Source organism: Rhinolophus hipposideros (genome assembly GCF_964194185.1).
Source record: "Rhinolophus hipposideros genome assembly, chromosome: 16".
NCBI lineage: Eukaryota > Metazoa > Chordata > Mammalia > Chiroptera > Rhinolophidae > Rhinolophus > Rhinolophus hipposideros.
Window position 1 is genome coordinate 39064926 of NC_138062.1, and position 24024 is coordinate 39088949.

The window sequence follows — 24024 nt, forward strand, 5'->3', positions numbered from 1 at the left end:
CAGAAAGGCAGGGATTTTCAATATGGGAAGCGGCACTGAACCTTAGTAACAGTGTGTGACAAGTTTCAACTTGTTCAGTACAGTCAGTCAGGTTGAGAGAAGGTGTGTTTTAAAGTGTGCTGTAAATCATCCTCCATCATGACAATGCTCTATGTCACACATCACTTCTGGTATATGGCAATTTCTGTTAAATAAAAACATCACGGTGTGTCCTCATCCAACTTATTCATGGGATCTGTCACCATTCAACTTCTGGTTCTTCCCCAAAGTCAAAATTATTCAGGACATCGAGGCAGCCACAACAGCACAACTAAAGACATAAAAGAGGATTTCCAGAATTGCTTCAGAAAATGGCAAGAACAATGGGATAGAGTTGGATGGCTCAGTTGATTAGAGGGCGAGCTCTGAACAACAGTGTTGCTGGTTCGATTCCCACATGGACCCATGAGCTGTGCTCCCCACAACTAGATTGAAGGAGCTGATGAGCCCTGGAGAAACACACCATTCCCCAATATTCCCCAATAAAATTAAGAAAGAAAATAGACCCAATTTATTTTTTAAAAAAAAGAAAAAGAATGATGGGATAAATGTGTTCGAAGCGATGGGGAGTATTTTGAGGGATTAATGGCAATGTCTTTTACTGTAATAATTTTTTTTAATTTAAACATTCACCGTATTGTTTGATCACACCTCACATATAGCGCTTTCTGAGTAACTGGCACCTGAGTAACAGGCACTGTCGTAATTTAATCCTCATGCCACCTCCAAAGTAGGTACTATAGTGACACTCAATTTCCTGAGGAGGAAAATGAGGCACAAGGGGATGAAGTTATTTACCCAGGAGAACACAGCTAGTAAGTGACAAAGCTGGGACTGGAATCCAATAAATCTGGTTGCAGGCTCCATTTAGCTATGTAGCCTTTTACAGAATTTACTTTTTTTGTGTGGGTTTCCCATGCAGCTGGCGCTCCACCAAAGAAGCAATGCACAGCTTCAGACTAGAGCAGCCGCTCCCGTCTGCTGGACGCCTGAGGCAGGACGCCTGGAGGCCCCTCCCCTGTGCCCACGGGCCACCGCTTGTCACCGACAGAGGATCCAGCTCAAGCGCACCAGGCCAGACCGGAATAGGCGTTCCCCATGCGTTGATGACTGATGGAGGATCAAGCAAATGGAAATGGGTCTTTTCAGAAAGGGGGCGGGCTCCTTGAGCGGTTAAATCTGCGCGGGCACTGGCACTCGCGCAGTCATGGCGGCCTTCCGCGACATGGAGGAGTTGTGCCAGGGGCTGCTGAGCCTGCTGGGTGCGAACCACGCCGAGGCGCAGCAGCGGCGGCTACTGGGCCGCCACGGGCAGATGATGGAGCGGCTGCTGGAGACACAAGACAGAGCCGAGCAGCAGCTGCGAGGTGAGGGCCTGGGCGGGGGCGGGGCCCGGGCGCTGGTCCTTGTGATGGGAGGGGGCGGCCAGGTCAGCCCCGCAAATCCCCTCCTCCCGGGGGTCTCCATCCCCTGCCCTATTTCCAGTGGGACCAGTGGGCGGGCGCTGCTCACTCTGAGTCTCCGTTTCTCCGCCCATGAAATGGGCTTTGGGACAGCAGCCCCCTCCAAGGGTTTAGTGGTGAATATACGGGAGCTTGGAGCGCCTGGCCCAGTTCTAAATGTTATGGGAGTTGGCGGACTCCGGGTTTAAATCAGGGCTCAGGAGTCAAAGTGCCAGGTTTAAAACCCAGCACCCCCACTTCCTGAGGTCGTTCAGATGTTTCACTGAGCACCTGCTGTGTCCCCGGCGTAGTGCTATCCCTGAGATGGCAGCGGGGAACAAAACAGACACACTCCCTTAGGAGGCTGGTATGCTAGTGGAGGGATTACGGAGAACAAACAACAACAAACGGACACATCAGGAGATGATGGGCTAAGAAGAAAAACTAGGTGTAGGGAGGAGTGGTGATGTTTTGGAGGCGGAGTCAGTGAAAGCCTTCTGAGATGTAGTAGCAGAAGCCCCAAGGAGAGGAAGGCAGGTCTATGATGAGGATGAAATGAATCGATGTGGGTGAAGTGCCTCCTGCTTTACATGGAGAGAACACTGGAGAAATAGTACTATGGTTGTCGAATCCAAGACACTATCAAATGTAAGATGTAAAAGTAAGAAAAGAAAACCTCTGCTAATAAATGTCTTAATATGCCACAGAGAAGGCTAGATCCAGCCTTTCCCACAGGTGAGGCCCAGATCCTCTGACCTAGATTTCAACTGTAAACTCATGAGCCCTGTGGTCTCAGACCAGTGGCTTCCCACTCAAGCCTCAGTTTCCTCATCTGTGAAATGGGACTGCTGATAGCACCCATAGTTACTGCTATTCTCAGTGTCAGGATGGTTTTTTTTTTTTTTCTTCTTAAGGCTACAGAAATGTTGTGGTGTGTGTGGTAAAATAGACATGAGATTAACCATTTGAAACATTTTTAAGAGTCCAATTCAGTGGCAGTAAGTACATTGTGCAGCCATCGCCACCATCTGTCGCGGGAACGTTTTCCTTATCCCAGACTGAAACTTTGTGTACTAACTTCCCATCCCCTCTCCTTTCTATTTTCTTTCTCTATGAATATATACATATTTCCTTTCTCTATGAATTTGACTCCACTAGGGACCTTGTATAAGTGGTATGCAATATTTGTCCTTTTGTGTCTGGCTTATTTCACTGAGCATAATTTCCTCAAGGTTCATCCATGTTGTAGCATGGGTCAGAATTTACTTTTTAAGGCTGAAGAATATTCCATTGCATATATACGCCACATTTTGTTTATCCATTCATCCGTCAATGGACACCTGGGTTGTTTCCAACCCTTGGCTATTGTGAATAATGCTGCTGTGAACATGGGAGTACAAATACCTCTTTGAGTCCCCTGTTTTTAATTCTGTTTTGTATTTTTCAGGAATGGACTTGTAGGATTTGGGTTTAATTTTTTGAGGAACTGCCATTTAGTTTTTCACAGTGATTTTTTTGTGCCAGGGGTTTTTAATGCCTATTTACAGTTACATTTAATGAGGAGGTGCCATTTGTGTTGAGACTTGAATGACCTAGTTGCTAATTGTGGAATGGCTCGGGGAAAGAGCATTCCTGGCAGACGGGATGAAAAGGCAGGGTCATGAAGTGAGGGTGAGTTTAGAGACCCAAGAGAAAGAGGCAAAAGATGAGGTCAGCAGCCTCCAGACCCCAGCAGGTCTGGGAGTCTCTAGGAGGAGTTTGGGTGTCCAACTAAACATGATGGATGTCCTGGTCAGGGTCTTCCTGTTCTTTTCTCACTTTCTCCTCCTCCTCTCTCCTTTCCTCTTTTATCTTTCCTCCTGCCTCCCTCCATTAACTCCCTCTCTAGAGGTGGTTTCGGGAGAAGATCAGCATCACCGAGCCTGCCTGGGTTTTAGCAGAATGGATGGATTTGGGGCTGGAAAGAGAAGAGTCAGTGTTCTAGGCAGCTGGGGCTTTGAGTCAAATGGATCTGGTTCAGATCCTGATTTCAGAACTGTGTGCACGTGGACAAGTTCCTGAACTTCTTTGGGCTTTTTTCTTTTTTTTTTTTTAAAGATTTTATTGGGGAAAGAGAACAGAACTTTATTGGGGAACAGTGTGTATTTCCAGGACTTTTTATTGGGGAACCGTCGTGTGTTTTTCCCAGGATTCATCAGCTCCATCAAGTTGTTGTCCTTTCAGTCTTAGTTGTGGAGGGCGCAGCTCAGCTCCAGGTCTAGTTGCCATTGCTAGTTACTGGGGCACAGCCCACCGTCCCTTGCGGGAGTTGAACCCGCAACCTTGTGGTTGAGAGCCCACTTTCCAACCAACTGAGCCATCTGGCCACCCAGGAGCTGAGCAGCAGCCCATTGACTTCGTTTTAGTTGCAGAGGGCACAGATCACTGGCCCATGTGGGAATTGAACCGGCAGCCCCGATGCCCAGAGCTCGCGCTCTAACCAACTGAGCCACCCGTCAGCCCCTCTCTTTGGGCTTCTGTTCTTCACCTTTCAAATAGCGAGAGTTGTCAAGCCACCTCCTTCAGAGGGCTGTGAGAATGCGCTGAGTAGGGGCTCCCAGGACATCCTGCACACTTAGCACACACTCAGGAGGGTGAGTGGAGAAGGGGCAGGAACGCTGCATAAGCCAGACCTTCAGCTCTCCTAACAGGAAATCAGCAGGCACCGTCTCAAACAGACAAATCAAGAAATAGCAGCATAAGCAAATTATTTAGAAATATGAAGTTCAGTGCCCAAGAAAACAGTGAAGAGTTGAAAGTGGCTGCTGCAGGGGGGTGGAGAGGTGTGTGTGTGTGTTTAAATTTTCACAGCCATATACATGTAATACTTTAATTAAAAATGAACTTGATGTCAGTTTGTAAACACTTAAATGCCAGCCCTTTGGGAAGCATTTTCATCTGTGCCTTCTCTGAGTTCTCTGAGTTGGCACGTTCCTCCTACTCTGTGGGAAGGAACACAGTAACCTTTTTAAGGTGCTTTTGATCTTTCTAAATGTTTTTGTTCAACACGTGTTTATTCTGAGTAGGTGCTGGTGACACATGGTGACTATAAGATGTAGTCTCTGATTTGAGGAAGAAAGATGAGGAATAAGTAATTCAATGTGATAGAGGCTGTCATGGGGGCACAGTCGTGCCCCGGCAAGGAGAGGAGCGTGCCCCACCACCTGAGCTTTCATTCGAGTCTGGGTCCAGGTATGTCCCATGGAGGACAGACAGGTGGAAGCCCAGGATTGTGAAAAACATGGTGCGTTTGCAGAATGACACATCTGTGCAGCCAAAGCAGAGAAAAAAACACGTGGCAGTGTTAAAAGCAGGGAGAAAGGAGGCTGGCAAGGCTGGTGAAAATGCTCAAAGGGACCTGGAGCTTATCCGGGAGACGCTGGGGAGCCATGGGAGGTCTCTGAGCAGGGGAGTGACTTCACATTTGCCTCTGATGCAGCCACTCTGAAGGCAGAGGGCAGAAAGGATTGGCAGGTTGGCAACAAGAGAGACCAAGGCAGGGCATGGTGGGGAGACTGTCCAGGGTGGTCCTGGAGGGAAAAAGGACCTGCACGAGAGAGGCAGGGGGACCTGCCAGGGCTGGATGGCCAATTGGATGCAGAAAGTGAGTCAGTCCCAGGCTTATTGCTCGGGTGACAGGATCAATTGTGACATTATAAATTAAGACTAGGTGTGCAAAGAAGGACCGGAGTGTGTGTGTCTGTATGTGTGTGTGCATGTGGATTTGAATGTGTTTCGGTGAAATGGCAGCACTTAGGCAAGGTCCGGATGGAACTGCCAGGTAGGTGTTTGGAAATAGGACAGGCAGGTCGGGTTGCTGCAGACAGGGAAGTGGAGCATTTGTTATTGATGGGGGTATTTGAGGCCATAGGCCGGTGAACCACCTTCTCTGCGCCTCGGGCTCTCCTGGGGGAAGGGCAGAGCCTGGGGAGCCAGGGTGGAGGGGACTCAGCCTTCTCTCACCCTGCAGAGATCCTGGAAGCGGAGAAGGACGTGGCCCAGAGCCTGCTTGACGCAAAGGAACAGGCACACCAGGGGAGCGCTGAGTTGCAGCAGATTGAAGCTGAGCTGCAGAAGGCCAGCGAGGAGGACGCTCAACTGAAGGCCAGCCTCCTATATCCTTTCCTGCGTGCCCGAAATGCCTGGGCCTCAGCCTCGTCCCGGAGGCGCAAGTTCGTTTACGCTACCGTGTTTCCCCAAAAATAAGACCTAGCCGGACAATCAGCTCTAATGCGTCTTTTGGAGCAAAAAGTAATATAAGACCCGGTTTTACTTTACTAAAGACTGGGTCTTATACACTGTAACATAATATAATACCAGGTCATATATTAATTTTTGCTCCAAAAGACGCATTAGAGCTGATTGTCCGGCGAGGTCTTATTTTCAGGGAAAATCGGTAGAAAAGAAGCTTGGAGCCAGAGGCCCTGGGCCCCATGTGGCTGGTGTTGGCCCCTAGGCAGCCCTCCCTCCAGAGCCGGGGATCCTTAACTGACTGCTTTACTCAGCTCAGCAGGGAGCTAGAGGACCTCAAGGAGATCGAGGCCAATCTCGGAAAACAGGAGAGGGAAGTTGACGAAGACACAACGGTCACTATCCCTGCAGCCACGTAGGTCCCACAAGGCTGGTGTGAGTGTGGCCTGGGTGTGTGCAGTCCCATAAGCACTTTGCTGGGGTCGATGCTGGGGTAACTTTGTTCACTTTGTGTGTTTTTTTCTTATATAGGTACGTGGCTCAGCTTTATCACCGAATTAGTAAAATTGAGTGGGATTATGAGTGTGAACCGGGAATGATCAAAGGCAGTATCCTTTGTGGGGAAGAAAGGAGCCCTGTGCTCTGGTGGTGGGGATGGGGGATGTAAAAGGTGCAGCCGCTGTGGAAAACAGGATGGTGGGTCGAAAAAGGAAATAGAATCACCCCGAGATCCAGCAGTCCCACTTCTCAGTATAAATACAAAAGAACTGAAAGCAAGGGCTGGACCAGATACTTGCACACCTGTGTTCGCAGCGGCATTGGTCACAGTAGCCGCGAGGTAGAAGCCACTCTAATGCCCGTTGATAGATGAATGGCTAAACCTAATGGGGTGTCCACATACAATGGACTAGTATTCAGCCTTAAAAAGGAAGGACGTTCTGGCACCTGTTCCAACGTGGATGAAGCTGGAGGACATTCTGAGTGAAGTAAGCCAGTCACCAAAGGACAAACACTGTGTGATTGCACTTACAGGAGGTCCCTAGAGGAGTGAGATCCATGGAGACAGGAAGTGGGTGGTGGTGCCAGGAGCTGGGGGAGGGGAGAGAGTGTTTACTGGGGGCTGAGTTTCAGTGTGGAAAGGTGAGAAAGTTGGAAATGGATAGTGGGGACGGTGGCACAACAATATGCATGTGCTTAATGCCATTGAACTGGACACTTAAAAATGGTTGAGATGGTAAATTTTACGTTATATGTAGTTTACCACAATTAGATAAAAGAAAACAGGTTGTACACGATCAGTTTTAACTTTTTGTTCGTGAAAATGTATTTCAGTCTCTATCTGAATAAGTTTTCTACAGCATCGTTCTTCCACGGTGGGGTTGTGGGAGCGCTGTGTGTGGCAGGTTTCCTTACATCCCTGCCCTCAGTCCATCACGGCCCCAGGGTGGCCCAGCCCATCCACCTGGACAGCACCCAGCTCTCCAAGAAATTCATCAGCGACTATCTTTGGAGTTTGGTGGACACGGAGTGGTAGCCAAGAGCCTCGTGGATCGTGTCTCCCACATAGTGGGAATCATTCGGGGTGGGTGGTTGGTGCCTTGGTGGTGAGATAAGCTTAAAATTAAATGTTTGTACATACGTTGGATTTTTACTGGATTTCTCTGCCACCCCTCCCTGACTTCAGCCTCAGATGCTAGTCCGGCCTGGGCTAGGTAACCATAGAGCTGATTGGAATGCCAGGCCTGTGACTTCGCATCTGTGACAACACTCTACAGATGGCACCGTAGTATATGATGATACATTTCAGGTTTTATCATTTATTATTCAAGTGTGTCCCTGTTTTATTCATTCACGGTATGGATATCTTTGAGTGCCACTGTGTTTCAGAACTATGCTAGGTACCCAAGATGAAGGTGACAAAGACCCCTTTAACCCATTGAAGAAGCAGGCGTGAGCAGGTGCCACCCTTATGCCTGGTCAAAACACATTTCCTAGTCTCCCTTGCAGCTAAACTCAAGCCAATAAAATGTAAGTGGAACTGTTCTATGAGACTTCTAGAAGGCTTTTTAAAAGGCAAGGGAGTATCCCCTTTCCCTTCCACTCTGTTTTCTGGAATTTGGGTGTGATGGCTGGAGCCCTGGCAGCCGTAGTGCCACATGTAAGGTGTGCTGTCCTCTAGGGATGATAGGAAACTGGTTCCCCAATGATGGTAGAGCTGGTATCAATTCTGGACTCCTTGAACTGGAGGGGGATCCTAAACTACCTTGTGGGGTGGCCGGATAGCTCGGTTGGTTGGAGCGTAAACTCTGAGCAACAGGGTTGCTGGTTCGATTCCCACATGGACCAGTGAGCTGCGCCCTCTGCAACTAGAGTGAAAACGATGACCTGCCACTGAGCTCCTGGGCGGCCAGAGGGCTCAGTTGGTTAGAGCACATGCTCTCAGCAGCAGGGTTGCTGGTTCAACACCCGCATGGGATGGTGGGCTGTGCCCCCGCAACTAGATTAAAAAAAAACACAAATGGCAACTGGACTTGGAGCTGATAGGTCCTAGGGGGAAAAAAAAAAACAAACAAAACACTGTTTCCCAATATAGTCCTGTTCTCCTTCCCTAATAAAATCTTAAACAATCTTGTGTGTGCCGTTGTTATTTTTGTGTTTCTATCACAAACAGCCAAAATAAACCCTAACTGATTTAGTACACCACCTAGACCAGGGCTGGCCCAGCAATGTGTTCATCTAACTCATCCTCAGTGATTTGGGTACTACTACGAGTGGGAAGTTTGTGGCCGGCCTGCCTGCTTGCGGGGACAGGAAGTAGAGTCCCATTGGTACATTTTGCCCCCTGGATACAGCCTTGCCTGAAGCCAACAGAGTATTAGTTACGCGAACCTCTGGGTGTTGGGTTCCATGCACCTCTGTACAACTGAATTGTTTACGATAAGCATAGTGTTTTCAATCAGAGGGACATTCTAGGCAGAAGGAACAATAAGTTCCAGCAGCATCTGAGCACATTCCAGTAGGCACCGAAAACATTCCATTTCAGTGACCCGAGTAGGTCCTGGGGCAGAGAAGCCTGCCTGTTGGGCTCCAGGGAGACGGACCCGAAAAAGAGGGCTCAATAATCTCTCTGAAGCATAAAAAGCCCCAGTCCATTTGGCTTGAAAGATTACCAGGAGTACTTCAGGGGCCTGTGCTTTAATGCCAGGGCCTGGCTTTACATAGTCAAGTAAAGGTTCACACAGCCCTTCTGGGCTACTTTCACTTTCTAGGTCTGTAGAGTCTTATAGTGTGAAATGGGTTATGATGTGAAATGGGAGCAGAGCCATCTACCATCAGCCTTCAAAGGGCAAAAGACTAGACCTAGACTAGAGTTTTCCCAGCTCAGCCCTGGTGACATTGGGGCTGGTCATTCTGTGCTGGGGGCAATGAGACATTCAGTATGTCCCTGGCTTCTACCCTCTAGGTGCCAGGGGCACCACTACCCCCATCGTAACGTTCACAAGTGTCTGGCTATTGCCCGTGTCCCTGGGGGGGGGCCACCAAGGCTGCCCACCCACCTTGCAGCCTCATCCAGGAACTAACCAGGCCTTGGCCAGTGGTGAGTAACAGCTGTCACCTGATGGCCATTCCTATTCCTGTTAACAGCTGGCCTCTACCGGCTCACCTGTGTGGGTAAAGGTGCCAGGAGTGCCCCCCAGGCCTGCGTGGCCCCGAGGACTTGTTAGAATAGCCAGCCCAGCTGAGAATCTAGGGCAGGAGAAGAGGCATATTTTCCCTAGACCTAGAGTGCCTGGGAGAGTGTTCCCCCACAGAATAGGCCTATCTGTGCCCCTGGCCCAGGGCCTAAGCCCCTGGGGGGTCTGCTCTCCGGCCAAAAGCAATCACCTGGTTTTGTTCTGGGAGCGGACCAGGAGGCACTGGCCTGCCTGCATCTCAGTTTCCCCAAGAAGAAAGTCCCTTTAGGGAGGCTGCATGAACCCAGACTCAGAGGGGCCGTGTCCATCTGTCTCCGATCCTCTAGCCTCTGTCTCCCCAGGAAGCCCCAGGGATTGACCCAAAGGAGTGAGCAAGTGGGGGAGGAACGTGGCCTGGCAGGGCCGAGGCTGGTGGGTGGGTTCAGGGAGGTGCCTGAGCTCACAGGGACGGGAGAGGCCCTGGCCCTCTACATGCCTGGGCCCTGACTCAGGGCTGGCCTGACGCCTGGGACAGCCAGCGGGATAGCCTCGGGCCCACAGCTTCCAGCCTACTCGCCCCCTGCCCCCACCTCCCTCTGAGAGCTGCTCCATTGGCAGCCACCAGCTCTTTCTGGAATTCTGGAGGCCAGCCAGAGGCACACTGAGCGCTAGGCCCAGCCCTGTTGAGGAAGGATCAAGATTATATCCCCAGAACCAGGGAGTGGAGAACCAGGTCACCAGACTCCAGAACTGAGGGTCAACTCCACACCACCGCCCCCATTCCTATTCTGGCACCCCCTCAGGTCCAGCATGGGCCCAGCACCATTGCAAGGGGGTGAGGAGTATCCATTTTCCAGATGGGGAAACAGGAATGGCAGGGTTCAGTCAGTTGCCCCAAGTCACAGGACAGTGACACCCCTGGAGTCTGAACCCCAGCAGTGGGGCCTCGGGGTTCATGGAGAAGCATTTTGGATTTTCAGAGAAATAGCCTCTGAAGTGCCTGCCCCTTATCCAAGGTCACACAGGTAGACAGAGACCAAGCAGGGACTGGAACTTGTGCCTCCTCTTGGACAAGCTCTAAAGGGTGACAGAATTAGACAGGTTCTGTTACTGGAGGGCGGCTGTTCTCGGCACAGTGTCCAGGTTCTTGGCGTCTCGAGCAAAAAATTGAACGAGATACCGAGGTAAAGTAGTGGAAAAGCAGTTTGTTAGAAGACATAGTACACTTCAAAGAAATAGAAGCAGGCCCGAGCAGTAGAGAATGGCTCAAGGGCCCAAGGTAGAAAAAGTACACTCCAAAGAGTTTGGAGCAGGCTGAGCAAAAGAAGAGGCTCAAAAGGCCAAAAGGCCCAAAGGGCCAAGGGCCTGGGCTCAAAAAGGGCCTGACCAGCCAGGACTTGGAGTTTTTATCCTTTTTTCTCTAGAATGGGCTGTTCCTTTCCAGGCGTGGGGCCACTTGATTCACACCTGTGATTGACAAGAAGCTATTACCTCATCTTTTTAGACTGTGCAGGTGTGAGTGGCCGGTTTAATCTAGTTGGGTATCTTGTACCCATTTGTTCCTCATAGGGATAGATAATTACAATGAAAAGGGGAAGTTTTGGGCAGAGAGGGGACGTCTTTTAGGCAGTTGAATACTATGGGTTATGCATGCAGAAATGCAGAGACCCGATGCCCGATGCCCGTCTCTAACTGCCTGCCTTGTTTTCCCCTTGAGAGACGTGATCCCCATAAAAATCTCTATGGGAAGTTGAAGGACAGGAGGTCTGTTCTGTATCTGCTTCCTTCTGGGCAGAGCATAGAGCTGTCCCTACCTATTGGGGGATTCACAGAACTCTCGCCCTATCTGATCTCAGATGAGAGGAAGGGGTCCTGAGATCCGCCTGGAAGACCCCATTGGCTTCTTTGGTTGGGACTGGCAATCTTGCTGGGGTGTCCTCTGCATCCCCAAGGCCCCTGAATGAGGAAAAATTGATTTGAATTAATAAATCCGTTAGCTCTACAGAACCTGTGGCCATTCAACCAGGCCATTCAGGTGGCATCAATTGTCCCGGAGCTGAGCCCAGAATGGGTTGGAAAGAACATTAGCCTTCAGCGGTTACAATCAACAAGTATACTGGCCTGGGAGGCAGGTGTCCAGAATGGCTTGGGGATGTTGGGAAGTCACAGGCTTTTAAGTAGTTATCCGAGAGACATGCTGTGATGCAGGCTAGCAGCAATCTTGATAGTCTAGGATTCAGAAACTTATTAGAAGAGTAATCAAAGCCAGGGGCTAAGGAGCTAAGAAACTATGGAAAAGGAGACTTAAAATTTCTGTAGTGGGAGGCTTAAAATTTTGTAGCGAGGGAGCTCTCCCATATCAGTTCTAGATACTTAAAGTCATTCTTGTTCAGAGATTGTGAATCAGGTATCTTCACACCAGGCTGACCTGGCTGATACTGGTGTTTCCCGGGAAGAAGCCAAGGGGCCGAACCCCTCAGCACGGACCTCTGACAAGCTTGGTGAGCTGAGGCTGGGGTAGGCCAGCACAGGTCTGGGGGCATCAACACAAAGATGCTTCGTTTTCCCGGCACTCTCCATGTGTGGCTTGCACTGGTCCACCGTCACGGCCCCAGGACCTCCCGGTGGTCTTCCTGGCTGACAGCAATGTGGACTAAGCATCTGTGACCTGCCAACCCCCTTCAGGGAGCCACACTCCAGTGGAGGCCATGACAAACTGGGGTCGAGCAAGTGCTATGTGCCTGGCTCCGTGTTTCCTTACAGGTGAGGAAACTGAGGCACAGAGAGGCCAAGCTATTTGTGTGTTTGTAGCTGATGGATGGCAGAGCTGGGGTTTGAACTCGATCCTCAGCTTGTGCACTTAACCCTGACCTACGAATGAGGTCATTTCAGAAGTCATTTCAGTTTGTGATAAACGCTGTTGCTATGGGGGAAGGCTCTATAGGAGGCCCAGGGAGAGGTGTCTTGTGAGCCCAGACCTGGGGACAAAAGGCAGAGGCCAGTGTGAAGGGAACTTTGAAGTCCATGGGGACTGATTACGCTGGGCCTGCAGTCCAATGAGACATGGAGAGGATTTTCAGATTCCAGGGAGGCCCCCTGAGTGGGGCCCTGGTTAAAGGGAGCCTGATGCTGGCTGGACTCTTGACAGAGGTCACAGTGCAGAGACCCAGCCTGACTAGGGGGGCTGGTCTTAATATGAGCCCCCAAACTACCGCACTCCATCTCAGGCAGTAAGCAGCTGGGCTGGGGAGGGTGGGGCTTGGGAAGGAGGGAGCCCCTCCACCCAGGGCAGGAAGCCACACTGAAACCTGAGCTGTGAGGAGGGGAAGCTGGACTGGACCCAGGAGTCCTGGGAGCTGGACCTTCTCCATTTCCCCGCGCCCGGCTGACCTGTTTAATTGGGTGGGTAATGTGACCTGTGCTTTCATACTCAAAGCCCTCAGCCTCCCATCCCTTCATGATCGTGGGAATTCACTTCCTGGGGAAGGGAAGGGAGTAGGAGGGGACCCCCTAGTGGGGGAGGGCCAGCTGGCCAGCGAGAGGGGGTTGGGGCAGCCCTCCGCCTCTTTCCCCCTCCCCCTTCCCTCCCAAGGACCTGGGCCCAGCCCCGCAGGCTCCAGCCTGACTCACCGCAGGCAGCTGTGGTTTAGGATGCCAGGGCTGGGGGCGGGCAGCAGCGGAGGACAAGAGTTGGAACATCAGGCTTGGGGGAGCAGCTTCCCTCGGCCACCCACCCCATCCTGCCAGAGGTGTTGAGTTCGGGCCCCATCCTCAGGGGTGGCAGTCCCCAAGGTCCGGACTGCTCCCACCCCTGCAGGACCAACACTGTGGGACAGGCACTGAACCCACAGACCAGGGAGCTGGTCATACGTCCAAGGACCAAATCTTAACCTGGGTGGTATCTATGCCTTTCACTATGGAATGCCATTCTGAGCCGAGAAAACCGCTGTCGGAGAGGGGATTTCCCTCATGGTGACTCTCACACCAGCTGGCAGTGGAGAAAGGCAAGGGGAGGGGAGTCTGGGTCCATGGACCCCGAACCTCCCCTTTCCCATCTGTAAAGTGGGTGCAGGTCACTGTTCCCTCCTCAGGAGGCCCTCACATCACGAGGAGCAGATCAGTTAATCCCTGAGACATGTTTATCCTTATTTGTCAGAAAGCTCTTAGTCCATCACCTCTGGCCTCTTATGTGCAACTCAGAGCTGTCTGTCTCCTTCCCCCTTGAGGCGCCCTCCAGCCACCTCCCGGACCCTCCTGCGTGCAGGACACTCAGGATCATTTGTCCCATTTTCCACATAGCTGAGCATGGAATCAGTCAATCAACCACTTATCGACGGCCTGTGTGCAGGCCCGGATGCTTCCTGTGCGGCCTGTTTAGCTTTCGCCCCAGAGGCATTTTGGAACCTTCCCAAGACAAAAGGCGGAAGGAAGGAAGTGCCACCCTGTGGACACAGAAAAGATAACAGTCCCTGGGCTCCTGGCTTTTGCCTCCAACCACGCCTCTCCCTCCCCTGCACTCACAGAGCAGGGAGGTGGGATCAGTTTCCCCCTTTTCAGTCGGGGAAACTGAAACTCTGATGGGCCCACAGTCACCCATCTCAACCCAGGTGGCCTGGCCCCCATCTGTGACCCATCTGTGCTTTTTTTTTTTTTTTAAATATGTATGTACATTGTGGGGACGGAGCCAGGAGTGCAGTTTTCAGGCTCTCGAGAAAGGTGCTGGCTCAGGTAGTAAATGGCCGTCAACTGTGATTGGCTGGCCATCAGCTGTGGCTAGTTGGCCGTCAGCTGTGACCAGTGAGCCATTGGCCACTAATATAACTGCTGTGGCTACGCTAGCAGCAAATGGCGGCTAGCAAGAAGATGGTGGCTGAGCTAGCAAGAGGGGATTGCAGTTAGCAAGTGGGGTTGGTTGCTTGACAGAGAAGCGGACAGTAGGTTGCAGGTCACGTGGATCCTGTTTCCTGTGTCTCTAACCCAGCCACCAGCAAGAATATAGTGGTGTGACTCCCCTATCTATGGGTGCTATATGTGGGTGTTCCTTTTTGGCCTCACCATATCCTGCATTCTTACGTGCGAAGAGGGATCAGAGACCCCGCATGACACCCTGCATGACAGATATATATATAAGATTTTATTCGGGAAGGGGAACAGGACTTTATTGGGGAATAGTGTGTACCTCCAGGACTTTTTCCAAGTCAAGTTGTTGTCCTTTCAGCATGCACTCCAACCAACTGAGCCATCTGGCCACCCGGGAGCTGAGCGGCAGCTCATTAACTTATTCTAGTTGCGGAGGGCGCAGCTCGCTGGCCCATGTGGGAACCGAACCCGCAGTCCCGCTGCCCAGAGCTCGAGCTCCAACCAACTGAACCACCTATCTGGTTCCCCCACCCCCGCCTCCCTCCCCCATCTGTGCTTTTTCCCACCCCACTGCCCCAACACTCTGGGTTGCCTGCTGCTGGGTCCATTCCTGCCCTCCCTCGCTTCACTCTGTAAGACAGGGAACCCCATTTCCTAGGTTCTGCTGGGTTCAGCCAATGGGGGCATTGGTGCAAGTAGGGGCAGGAGAAGGGAAGAGGCCGGGGTCTCTCTCAGTCATGGACAGTGTCTCTCCAAGGCTCACACAGCTTCTGGGCTCCATATCCTCCTTCTGCTGTGGCTTATTTCTAGTTGCTTCTTTGTCCACTATTTGTGTTTTTTTAAAAAATAATTAGCATTATTTTAAATTGTGGTCCAATACACATAACATAAATTTACCTTTTTAACCATTCTTGAGTGTACATTTCAGTAGTATTGAGCATATTGAAATGGTTGTGCAGCCATCACCATCATCCATTTCCAGAATTTTCTCACCTTTCCAAACTGACAACACTCTGTTCCATTAAGTGCTAACTCCCACCCACCATTCTACTTCTTGTCTCCATGAATCTGACTCCTCCAGGGACCTCATATAACTGGAATCATACTTGTCCTTTTGCGACTGGCTTATCTTACTGAGCGAGGTTCATCCATGTTGTAACATGTGTCAGAATGTTCTTTTTAAGACTGAATATTATTCCTTTGTATGAATACACCATGTTTTCTTTATCCATTAACCCATCAGTGGACACTTGGATTGTTTCCACCTCTTGGTTATTGTGAATAATGGTGCCATGAACATCAGTGTACAAATATGTTTGAGTCCATCTTCCATTCTTGTTGGGTGTATATACCTAGAAGTAGAATTTCCAGATCACATGGTAATTCTAGTTTTAATTTTCCAGGGAACCGCCGTACTATTTTCCACAGTGCCTGTGCCATTTTACGTTCCCAACTACAGTGCACAAGGGCTCCAATTTCTCCACATTCTTGCCAACACTTGTTATTTTCTTTTTGGTTTGTTTTTTATTAGTCATCCTAATGAGTGTGAGGTGGCTTCTCATGGGTTGTCCCCTTTGTCTTTTATACTTAGGTCTCTGTATTAAGTTCTTTCTGTCCAGTGACATGCTGTGGACTCTGACCGTACCCAGTTGATATGCCAGTGCTCAAGGCCAGGGGCCTGAAATGCCTACAGGACCAGGCCCAGGTAAAGCTGGGGTGTATAAGAGAATGGGGGTACAGGGTACTGAGGTGGACCGCAGGTGGCGGAAGCCCGAGGCTCTAGCCAAATGTTAGGTGGAATCTGAAGCCAGATTCGCCAGAACTTATTATTTGGATTTGTGTTGAGAAATCTGACTTTTTATATCTCAGCGATAGTCACATTTTTATCCTTTGTCTTATCTTTTAAGGGGACCTCATGCCAACCACTCACTCCAGGGGCCAAAAAGTTTGAAGGGAGGCAACCTTTAGAAATACCACGTGTTTGATGGCGCCTATATGGATGTGTGTGTGTGTGTGTGGGGGGGGGTGTCTCAGCCCCAATCACTCCCCCCAGATCTTCACATGGCCAGTTCTTATTCTGGACTCAGCTTAAATGTCACCTCCTTAGAGAATCCTTCCCTGCCCCCTCCCCACCTGGTATTTGTCCCATTACGCTGTTTAACATTATTCTTCTAAAATACAGTAATTGTATCTATTTCCCCTTCTAAAATGTCAGGTCCCTGAGGGCACAGATGCTTACTCATTTTCATTGTCTTTTATTCACTGCAGCATTCCATGTGCCTAGAACAGGACCTGGCATACAATAGGTGCCCAATAAATATATTGTATGGATGAACAGATTTAGCAAAACCCCAATTCAGAGAAGCACCCAGCAGAGTTGCTCCCCAGCTGAGCCCAATATCACCCCTGAGCCTGCAGCCTGTCCTGAGCTCTGGGGAAACGCTCTTTCCAGATCCTTCCCCCTGCCGAGTCCAGCACATTAAGATGGAGGAAGTGCAGGAACAGAAGACAAAAGCACTTCAGGTTTAGCCAAATGGTTCATTTAAGAAATGTGATCCGTCACAGTAAGACATTCAGGCTATAAAAACATTCTATACAGTCTTTTAAAATCAAAACCCATCCTCCCAGAGCAGCCCACAAAGACAACACCGACGCGGTTTTCCCCAAGCGTGCTGCGCACAAGCCCAGTGAATCATCTGTACAGAAAGATGAAGCATCTCAGGGACAGTCTCCCCCAATGCAGACAACCCCAGGGGTCACCCGACAAATGCAGCACCCAGGGTTTGTAAAAATAAATAGATCTTTTTTTCATATATATGAGTGATAAGTGTTTCAACAAATATACAAAGTGCAAACATAACAAAATGCCCCACTCTCCTGTACGGGGTTTATTTACAGGCTTCAGAAGAGAAACACCGCTCAGTTTCCTACAGGATGGAGCAGTGTCTCGTGGTTGTAGTGCACAATTGACAAGGAAACCATGGGAGGCTTCCCCCACTGTCTCTTTGATTGTAAACGCGACATGTGAGACAATGTCGAAAAGCATTCTTGTTTCATAAGTCCCATACAATGATGGCACCGAGGGGATGTTTTCCAGAGCTGAAACGCCATGCATGTTTCAGATGGACACCCACCAGTGACAACTGTCTTGTCGGGGAAATTAATGGCTCAGGGGCATTTGCATAGAAGTGGAAACACTAGCCAGAGAGTCCTGATCTTGGTGTTGAAGAGCTGGGAAAAAGGCCCAAGACAGCACTTCAACCCCCCTCCCACTCCTGGGGGCCCTGTAGGCCTGGGAGCCCATCCCAGCCAGAACAGAAAACAGTGCAAAATAATAATGAATGTTGACTTTACACAATGTACAAGCCTGAGCTGGAAAAGTGCAAAGGCACCTGGCAAGGGCTGGGGCTGGGGCTCAGGGCTGGTGTCCACACAGCCTCGCGCGGCTGAAGGATGCTGAAGGACGCTGTTAGAGGTCGGAGGCCACGTAGCTTCACAAACAAGGTACCCAGGTGTCTCAGGCACTTAATAAATATTAAGGGTGGTGGGTGGCTCAGGCTTTCCCTGGGGAACTGTTGAGGTTTTGGTTAATGAATGAGGCTCAGTTGGTCACCCCCAATGTGCTGGATTTGGCCATGTCAATACCAACACCAGGGTCCCCTTCCCGGCTGAAGGGGAGGACACCTGCCCGGCTTAGAAAACACTAATTTGATCCTGGTCTGGGGGTGGCAGAGCAAAAGCTTACTCTGGTGTCCAGCAAGGCTTACAAGGCAGAGGTAAACACATTTACTCCTGAGTTTAGGGGCCCAGCAGTTGCCTGGGACCCTGTGGGTAGCACCTGCTCCCCCATGTTCAGAGCTACTTGCTTTCTCTCACTCGGTGTCCATCCGTCAGTCCCTCAGGTGAGGAGCCAGTCGAGGAGGAGAGAAGGTCAAGAAAAAAAAATGCCAATCAAAACCCATTCTGTGTGTGCCATCACCTGCCTCCCAGACGAATAAATATATAAAACAAAGCTCTGGCAGACAGGCCCACGGCTGCCAGCGCTGAGGTGCAGCCGCCAGCAGTGCTTTTGGCCACTTCTTTCTCTGAACGGAACAGGAGGGCGTCGAGGTCTCAAGAAGGGTTTTGGGCAGGTCAAAGGTCTGGGAAGAAAGTGTTCTTCCTGCCCTTGACGAGCTACAGCTTCTGGGGAAGGACAGGATTCGAGGCAGCAGCTCATGCCACATCATCATCCAGGCTGACCATCTGTCTCTGTCAACAAAACGATAAACGCCGGAAATAATCAGTCCAACATCCAGTAAACATGGCCAGAGGCCACCTGCTCCTCCTCACCGGCCTGGACCAGCACAGTCAGTCACCTCCGCCCTGGTCTCCTGGCTCCTGACCTCGGCCCCAGTCTGTTTCCCCACTGCAGCCAGAGGGCGCCTGCAAGCATCTGAGTCAGGCCACATCCCTCCTCTTCCCAGAACCCTCCATGGCTCCCACCTCACTCAGAGCAAAGCCCAAGTCCTCCCCATGGCTCACAAGGTCTTGTTCCATTAGTTCGACCCCCACTCCCTGCCCTTGTCTCCTCCCTCTTTCCCCATCACTCTCTGCTCCAGTCACACTGGTTGCCTTTGTGCTCAAACACCCCAGGCTTGGCCCAGCCTCAGGGCCTTTGCACAGGCTGCACTGTCTGCACACAGCACACTCCCTACTCAGGGAAGCCCACCCAAACCACTGTATGTAAAAATTGCCTCCCCTCCCTCCCACCCGCCACTGGCTTTCCTCTGCTTCGCTTCCATGACTTATTGTCTCTCTTTACCCCCCCACAGCGTCCCCCCACCATGAGGACAGATTTGGAGAATCCCTGTCTTCCTCGGGAGCCATGGTCCCGGAGCTGGGCGGGGCACTCACCGAAGGGTAGGTGTAGCCGTCCTGGCTGTGGCAGATGTGGACCTCGTCCTCCGTGGTCTTCTGGTACACGGGATTGTCGAAGTGGATGCTGTTTATGCTCTTCAGCCGCCAGTTCTTCCAGAGCAGGAAGGTCCCAAAGCACAGGACGGTAAGCAGCACTGTGGGGGCAGGAGGCCTGGCGTCATTCCCCATCCTGCCCCGGTGCCCCAAGTGAGGAGGGATGCTGCCTTCAGACTCCCCGCCTTTCTACTTGTTAATGGTTTTGTTCTGATTTAAAACAATACTTGTCCATTGTCAAAAAAAAAAGCACAACAAATGTCTCACTTAAAGACCACTGCAATTGCCTCAGCCCAGAAATGCTCCACTGCTGTGGATTATTTCAGGTCTCTTCTGCGATTACCCACACATGGGCTTTTTTAAAAAATGGCATTGTTCTCAATATACCGGACCACAACTCACTCTCTTCCGTTTCCACGTGGGTGGGCTGGATCGCTTTTCCCATCATTTATGGTGGGCATTGGGCTGGCACACCCTGTCCTCTCCCTGCTCCTTCCCCTTGATCCAGGGCACAGTGAAGGGCTCACCCAGCCTGGGTTTGTAAGAGTCTGGCCAGTGCCCAGGGCGCAGGAGAAACTGAGGCTCTGCTGGAAGACGCAGGGCAGGGGCCACCCTCGACAGCCACCAGGGAGGTGAGGGTCCCACCTGCCACCTCTCTCAACCCACAGTCAGAAGACTGTTGAGCACCAAAATGCAGGTCTCTGTGAGCAGGCCGGGTGGTGAAGGGACACCTCAAAAGGATTTCCTCAGAAGAGGAAAAAGGGGTGTGACGCTCACCTGAGCTGATTGACAGGGCTGAGGGAAGGAAATGAGGGGCTCCACAAACTGGCCCCTGCCAGAGAACCATTCACTTCATCTCCCCCAGGCGTCAGTGAGGCCTTACCGACAGCGCCTGTCACTGCACACACCTTGGAGCTCGGCTCCATCTCCCATTTGACACATCAGCTCTCACTTTGCTCACTGTCAGCTCCCAGGGGGCGGGGTGTTTATTTCTTTCACAGCTGTGTCCCCAGGGCCCAGAAGCGGGCTGTACTGTGTACATGCTCAACTTGATTTGTTAAGTGAATGAAGCTAGAAAAGGGGGTGCAGGGATGAATGGGGCATGTGGTGGGGACACCCCATTCCTGGGAGAAAAGGTGTCTGGGCAGGGAGGTCAGTGAACTGGGGGAGGACAGGCCGGCAGACTCACCAATCGGGAGGACAATGTACAGCGCTCCCACGCTCCTGGGTGTCTTTTCATCCCTTCCACTAGCAGCGTCGTCCTGGGCTGTGGAGGAGAAGGGAGGAAAGTGATGCTCAGATCCTCAGTCAGAGCCATGTAAGAAACACAGCAGGTGTATGATAAGCCCCACACAAAGGCTTCTCATTGCCCTTAAAAGTGCAGAGGAACTTGGTGCATCTCCCGAGCTTGAGGGGCCCCACGCTGGCCTGCCCCCAGACTTTATTTGTTAGCAATCATGGTTATGGGACCCCACGTGGTTTGAAGAGGGTTCCTTAGACCAGCAGCAAGAGGTACTGGAAAGGGCTTTCAGTCTCCAAGAGAGGAAAGCCTGCAGTTACATTCCCAGTGGTCACTGGTGTAATTTTTCAATCTGGTTCTGCATCTGATAGCAGTGAACCTATTCTGGATGGGGTAGGGGTCTCCTTCTGGCCCTGTAATGCTCACCAATTCCAGAGCCTCAGTTGGATCACACCAAACCTCATAGTCCTGTGTCAACTGTCCCTAGCTAATAAAAAATATGGTGTGGGGGAGGAGACCTCATTATATAATCACTAACCACGCATGCACACCTGGGCCAGATAATGTAAAGGCTCCACGCAAATGAAAGCTTAAAGGTCTCTAAAAAGGCAAATGGGTTGAGAAGACTTGAATAAACCACATCTGGGTAACACGCACACCGGTGAGCTATGATTAACATCATGAGTCATTCAAATCTACCTGGGTTTTAATTCTACAAGCTATTGGTTGTGTGTGTACTAAGTTTATATCCAGTATTACATTTGTGCATATCTAAGAAACCTTATAACAATAATAATTTAGGGCAGCAGCAGGGTCCTTGAGTTTTTCCCTTAAAAGAGGTCCTTTGCGAAATTCCAGAAGCCCTGGTTGGGCCCATCTGTGAAATGGTTTTTCAAGTAGTGGCCCCCTTAAGCGAGAAGGGTTTGACACTTCCCACAACCACAGCAGTTCCTGATTTATCTCGTTTATGGTTGAACAGAGGCTTCCGCTACTCTGAGGGGGAAAAAAAAAAAAGTCTGAAACTTGCTGATGTGACTATTTTTTTTCTGGCCAAAGTCCTGGAGCTCCACTCCTGATTGCTCAAAAAAACCAGGTCGGGCGCCCTCTGGTGGACAAAGACGTGAACGCTGGGTCTTTGGTCAATTCACAGAGAGCTACACTCTGACCTCTTCCAAGGAGGTCATAACCTTGAGGACATAGATCATGACCTTGAGGCCACGCTAGGGTGAAGAGAATGAGGCACTTGCCACGGGTACAAAACTTAAAAGGGCCCCCCCAAACTCAAGTCATCTAGTAGTATTTTAATGCGCTATTTTTAAAAATCAAAATTAATTCCAGTACCCCATGATGAACCAAACATCCAGGTTTTTAGGAAGACTGGATCTGATGCTACTCTTACATGATCATGCCTCACTGGTCTGCCCCGCAGGCTGTAGTCTGATGATTTGTTTTTTAAAAAAATAACAACTCTTGAAATATTATTTGAGTCCTGGGTTGATTGGTGCTTCCTTAGATGCTGCGTGAAGGAGTGTCCCACCTACCTCACCCTCGTCCTGGCCCATTCGCTGAAAACAGGACAGTGAATGGGCCTGGATAACATTTCAGACTCTTATACCCGCGCGTCTGGCAGAGTCTGGGATCAGCAGCCACCATGTGATGCGCTCGGGCTCGTCACAGAAGGTAGACCACGCGATCCCCACTATTACCGGGAGGTGGGCGGGCACCGTTATTAGCCTCATTTTATAAGCAGGGAAACGGAACCTTGGGAGATGCACACGCCATGTCAGAGACCGTCAACGAAGGAGCCCAAACTAAGTCCACTCTCTAGCTCTTAATCAAGAGGCTCTGGCCTCTGAAGGAGCCCATTGAGGTGCTCATCCCAATGAGTGGGTGCCGGGGTGGTCCCAGCCTTTCCCTTGGAGGGGTGTAGTACCTGTCTGGGTGGTGAGCTCAGGAACGGCCGTGCGCTTCGGCCCCACAGCTGTCATGTGGACTGTGGCAGGCCTCCGGGTGGTCACTACAGATTCAGGGTCTGAAAGAATAAACATTTCCTGAGTGCGCTGTGGCCCGAGGGCCGTTCTGACAGTGCTGGTAACAACGCAGAGGAAATGAGCGCCATCAGTCACAAAGAAATAAATGAAAACAAATGCACTGAAAATACAAAACCATTAATATCTATGTTATTACATTATTTGTTTTCCAAAAAGGGAGATTTGCAGCGTTACTAACACACTAGCTCCAAATCGAGACTTTCTCTGAGGATGAGAAGAATTGAAAAGGACCGTTTCTCACTCAATGTCCGTTTCTTACTCGATGTCCATGTCTGAAACCTCCCAAGGGGGCAGGGCAAAGTGAACTAGGCATCAAAAGTAAACTGAGTCTATCTAAGTGCCCAGCACAATGTTGATGGGCCCAACATTCAAGAAAGGCAGACTTTGAGTACCCTAACTCTGGAGTCCTTACAGCGGCCTCCTGGGGCCTTGCTCTCGCATTTAGCAGATGAGCAAAGAGAGGCTCAGAAAGGTCCAGCTACAGGGCTGCGCTGCAAGGGTGTCAGGAGCAGGACTTGTTCTGGGCAGGCGGGCGCCCCCACCTGTGAGGCAGTTCCTCTTGTCCTCGGCCAGCAGCATGCGGTCGGGGCAGGCACAGGTGAACTTGGGCGAGTGGGGACTGATCTGTGGCGCTGGGAGACACAGGTACTGGCAGCCGCCATTGGGGAGAGTGGGACTCTCACACCAGTTCACCCCTGAGGCAGAAAAGGTGGGGAAGTTAGGGTGACAGTGAGGTCAGGAAATTCTAGAAAATTCCAGAGCACCGTTAGGGAAGTGGGGGAGGGCGTGGCCATCCCATCTTTACCTCTTGGCTGGGTGAGGTTGTGAAAAAGGACAATGTCCTCTGGTGATAACAGGTTTTCTGCCATCAAATTAATGTCAGACCCCGTGAGGCGGTTGGCACTGAAAATGGCTTCGTTGATGATATCTGTCCAAAATACTTTATCCTACATGGGCATTAAAGTAGATGACAGGCCCCATTAACCGCTGGGATGGGACACAGACCACTGTCTTCCCAACCCCCAAATCTCTGGGGTTCTTTGGGAAGAAGCAGTTCTAAGTGGTAGCACTTTCTTCTTTCTTAAATATTTTTAATTGTGGTAAAATACACATAACATGTACCATCTTAGACATTTTTGTGTCCAGTTCTGTGGCATTAGGTACATTCACACGGTTGTGCCACCATCACCACCATCCATCTCCAGAACTTTCTCATGTTCCCACACTGACACTCTGTCTCCTTTAAACACTAACTCCCCATTCCGCCACCCCAGCCCCTGCTACCCCCACCATTCTACTTTCTGTGTCTGTGGATTTGACTCCGCTAGGGACACTCTGTAAGTGTAATCACACAGTATTCATCCTTTTGTGTCCGGCTTCTTTCACTGAGCATAATGTCCTTAAGGTTCATCCTGGTTGCAGCATGTGTCACAATTTCCTTCCTTGTTAAGACTGAATAATATTCCATTGTGTGAATAGACCACATTTTTATTTGTCCAGTTTTCCTTGACAGATACCCAGGGGTTGCTTTCACC

General features: G+C 50.6%; 2 protein-coding genes across 2 annotated transcripts in view; one reads left to right on the plus strand and one right to left on the minus strand.

Annotated features, from left to right (window-relative positions):
- The first annotated feature begins 1088 nt into the window (after nucleotides 1-1088).
- SPC24 (SPC24 component of NDC80 kinetochore complex) lies at nucleotides 1089-8343 on the plus strand. Its single transcript, XM_081076664.1, has 5 exons — nucleotides 1089-1406; nucleotides 5491-5635; nucleotides 6022-6126; nucleotides 6243-6319; nucleotides 7139-8343. The coding sequence occupies exons 1-5, from the start codon at nucleotides 1247-1249 to the stop codon at nucleotides 7243-7245; spliced, it is 594 nt and encodes a 197-aa protein (XP_080932790.1). The 5' UTR covers nucleotides 1089-1246; the 3' UTR covers nucleotides 7246-8343.
- An 8422-nt stretch (nucleotides 8344-16765) lies between these two features.
- LDLR (low density lipoprotein receptor) overlaps nucleotides 16766-24024 on the minus strand; it is a 28423-nt gene continuing 21164 nt past the window's right edge. Inside the window, exons 13-18 of the mRNA XM_081076824.1 lie at nucleotides 23295-23436; nucleotides 23032-23184; nucleotides 22372-22470; nucleotides 20388-20465; nucleotides 19142-19299; nucleotides 16766-18496 (exon numbers count right to left, since the gene is read on the minus strand). Coding sequence (XP_080932950.1) covers nucleotides 18461-18496; nucleotides 19142-19299; nucleotides 20388-20465; nucleotides 22372-22470; nucleotides 23032-23184; nucleotides 23295-23436 — 666 coding nt within the window. The 3' untranslated portion in view covers nucleotides 16766-18460. The remainder of the gene's footprint in view (nucleotides 18497-19141; nucleotides 19300-20387; nucleotides 20466-22371; nucleotides 22471-23031; nucleotides 23185-23294; nucleotides 23437-24024) is intronic.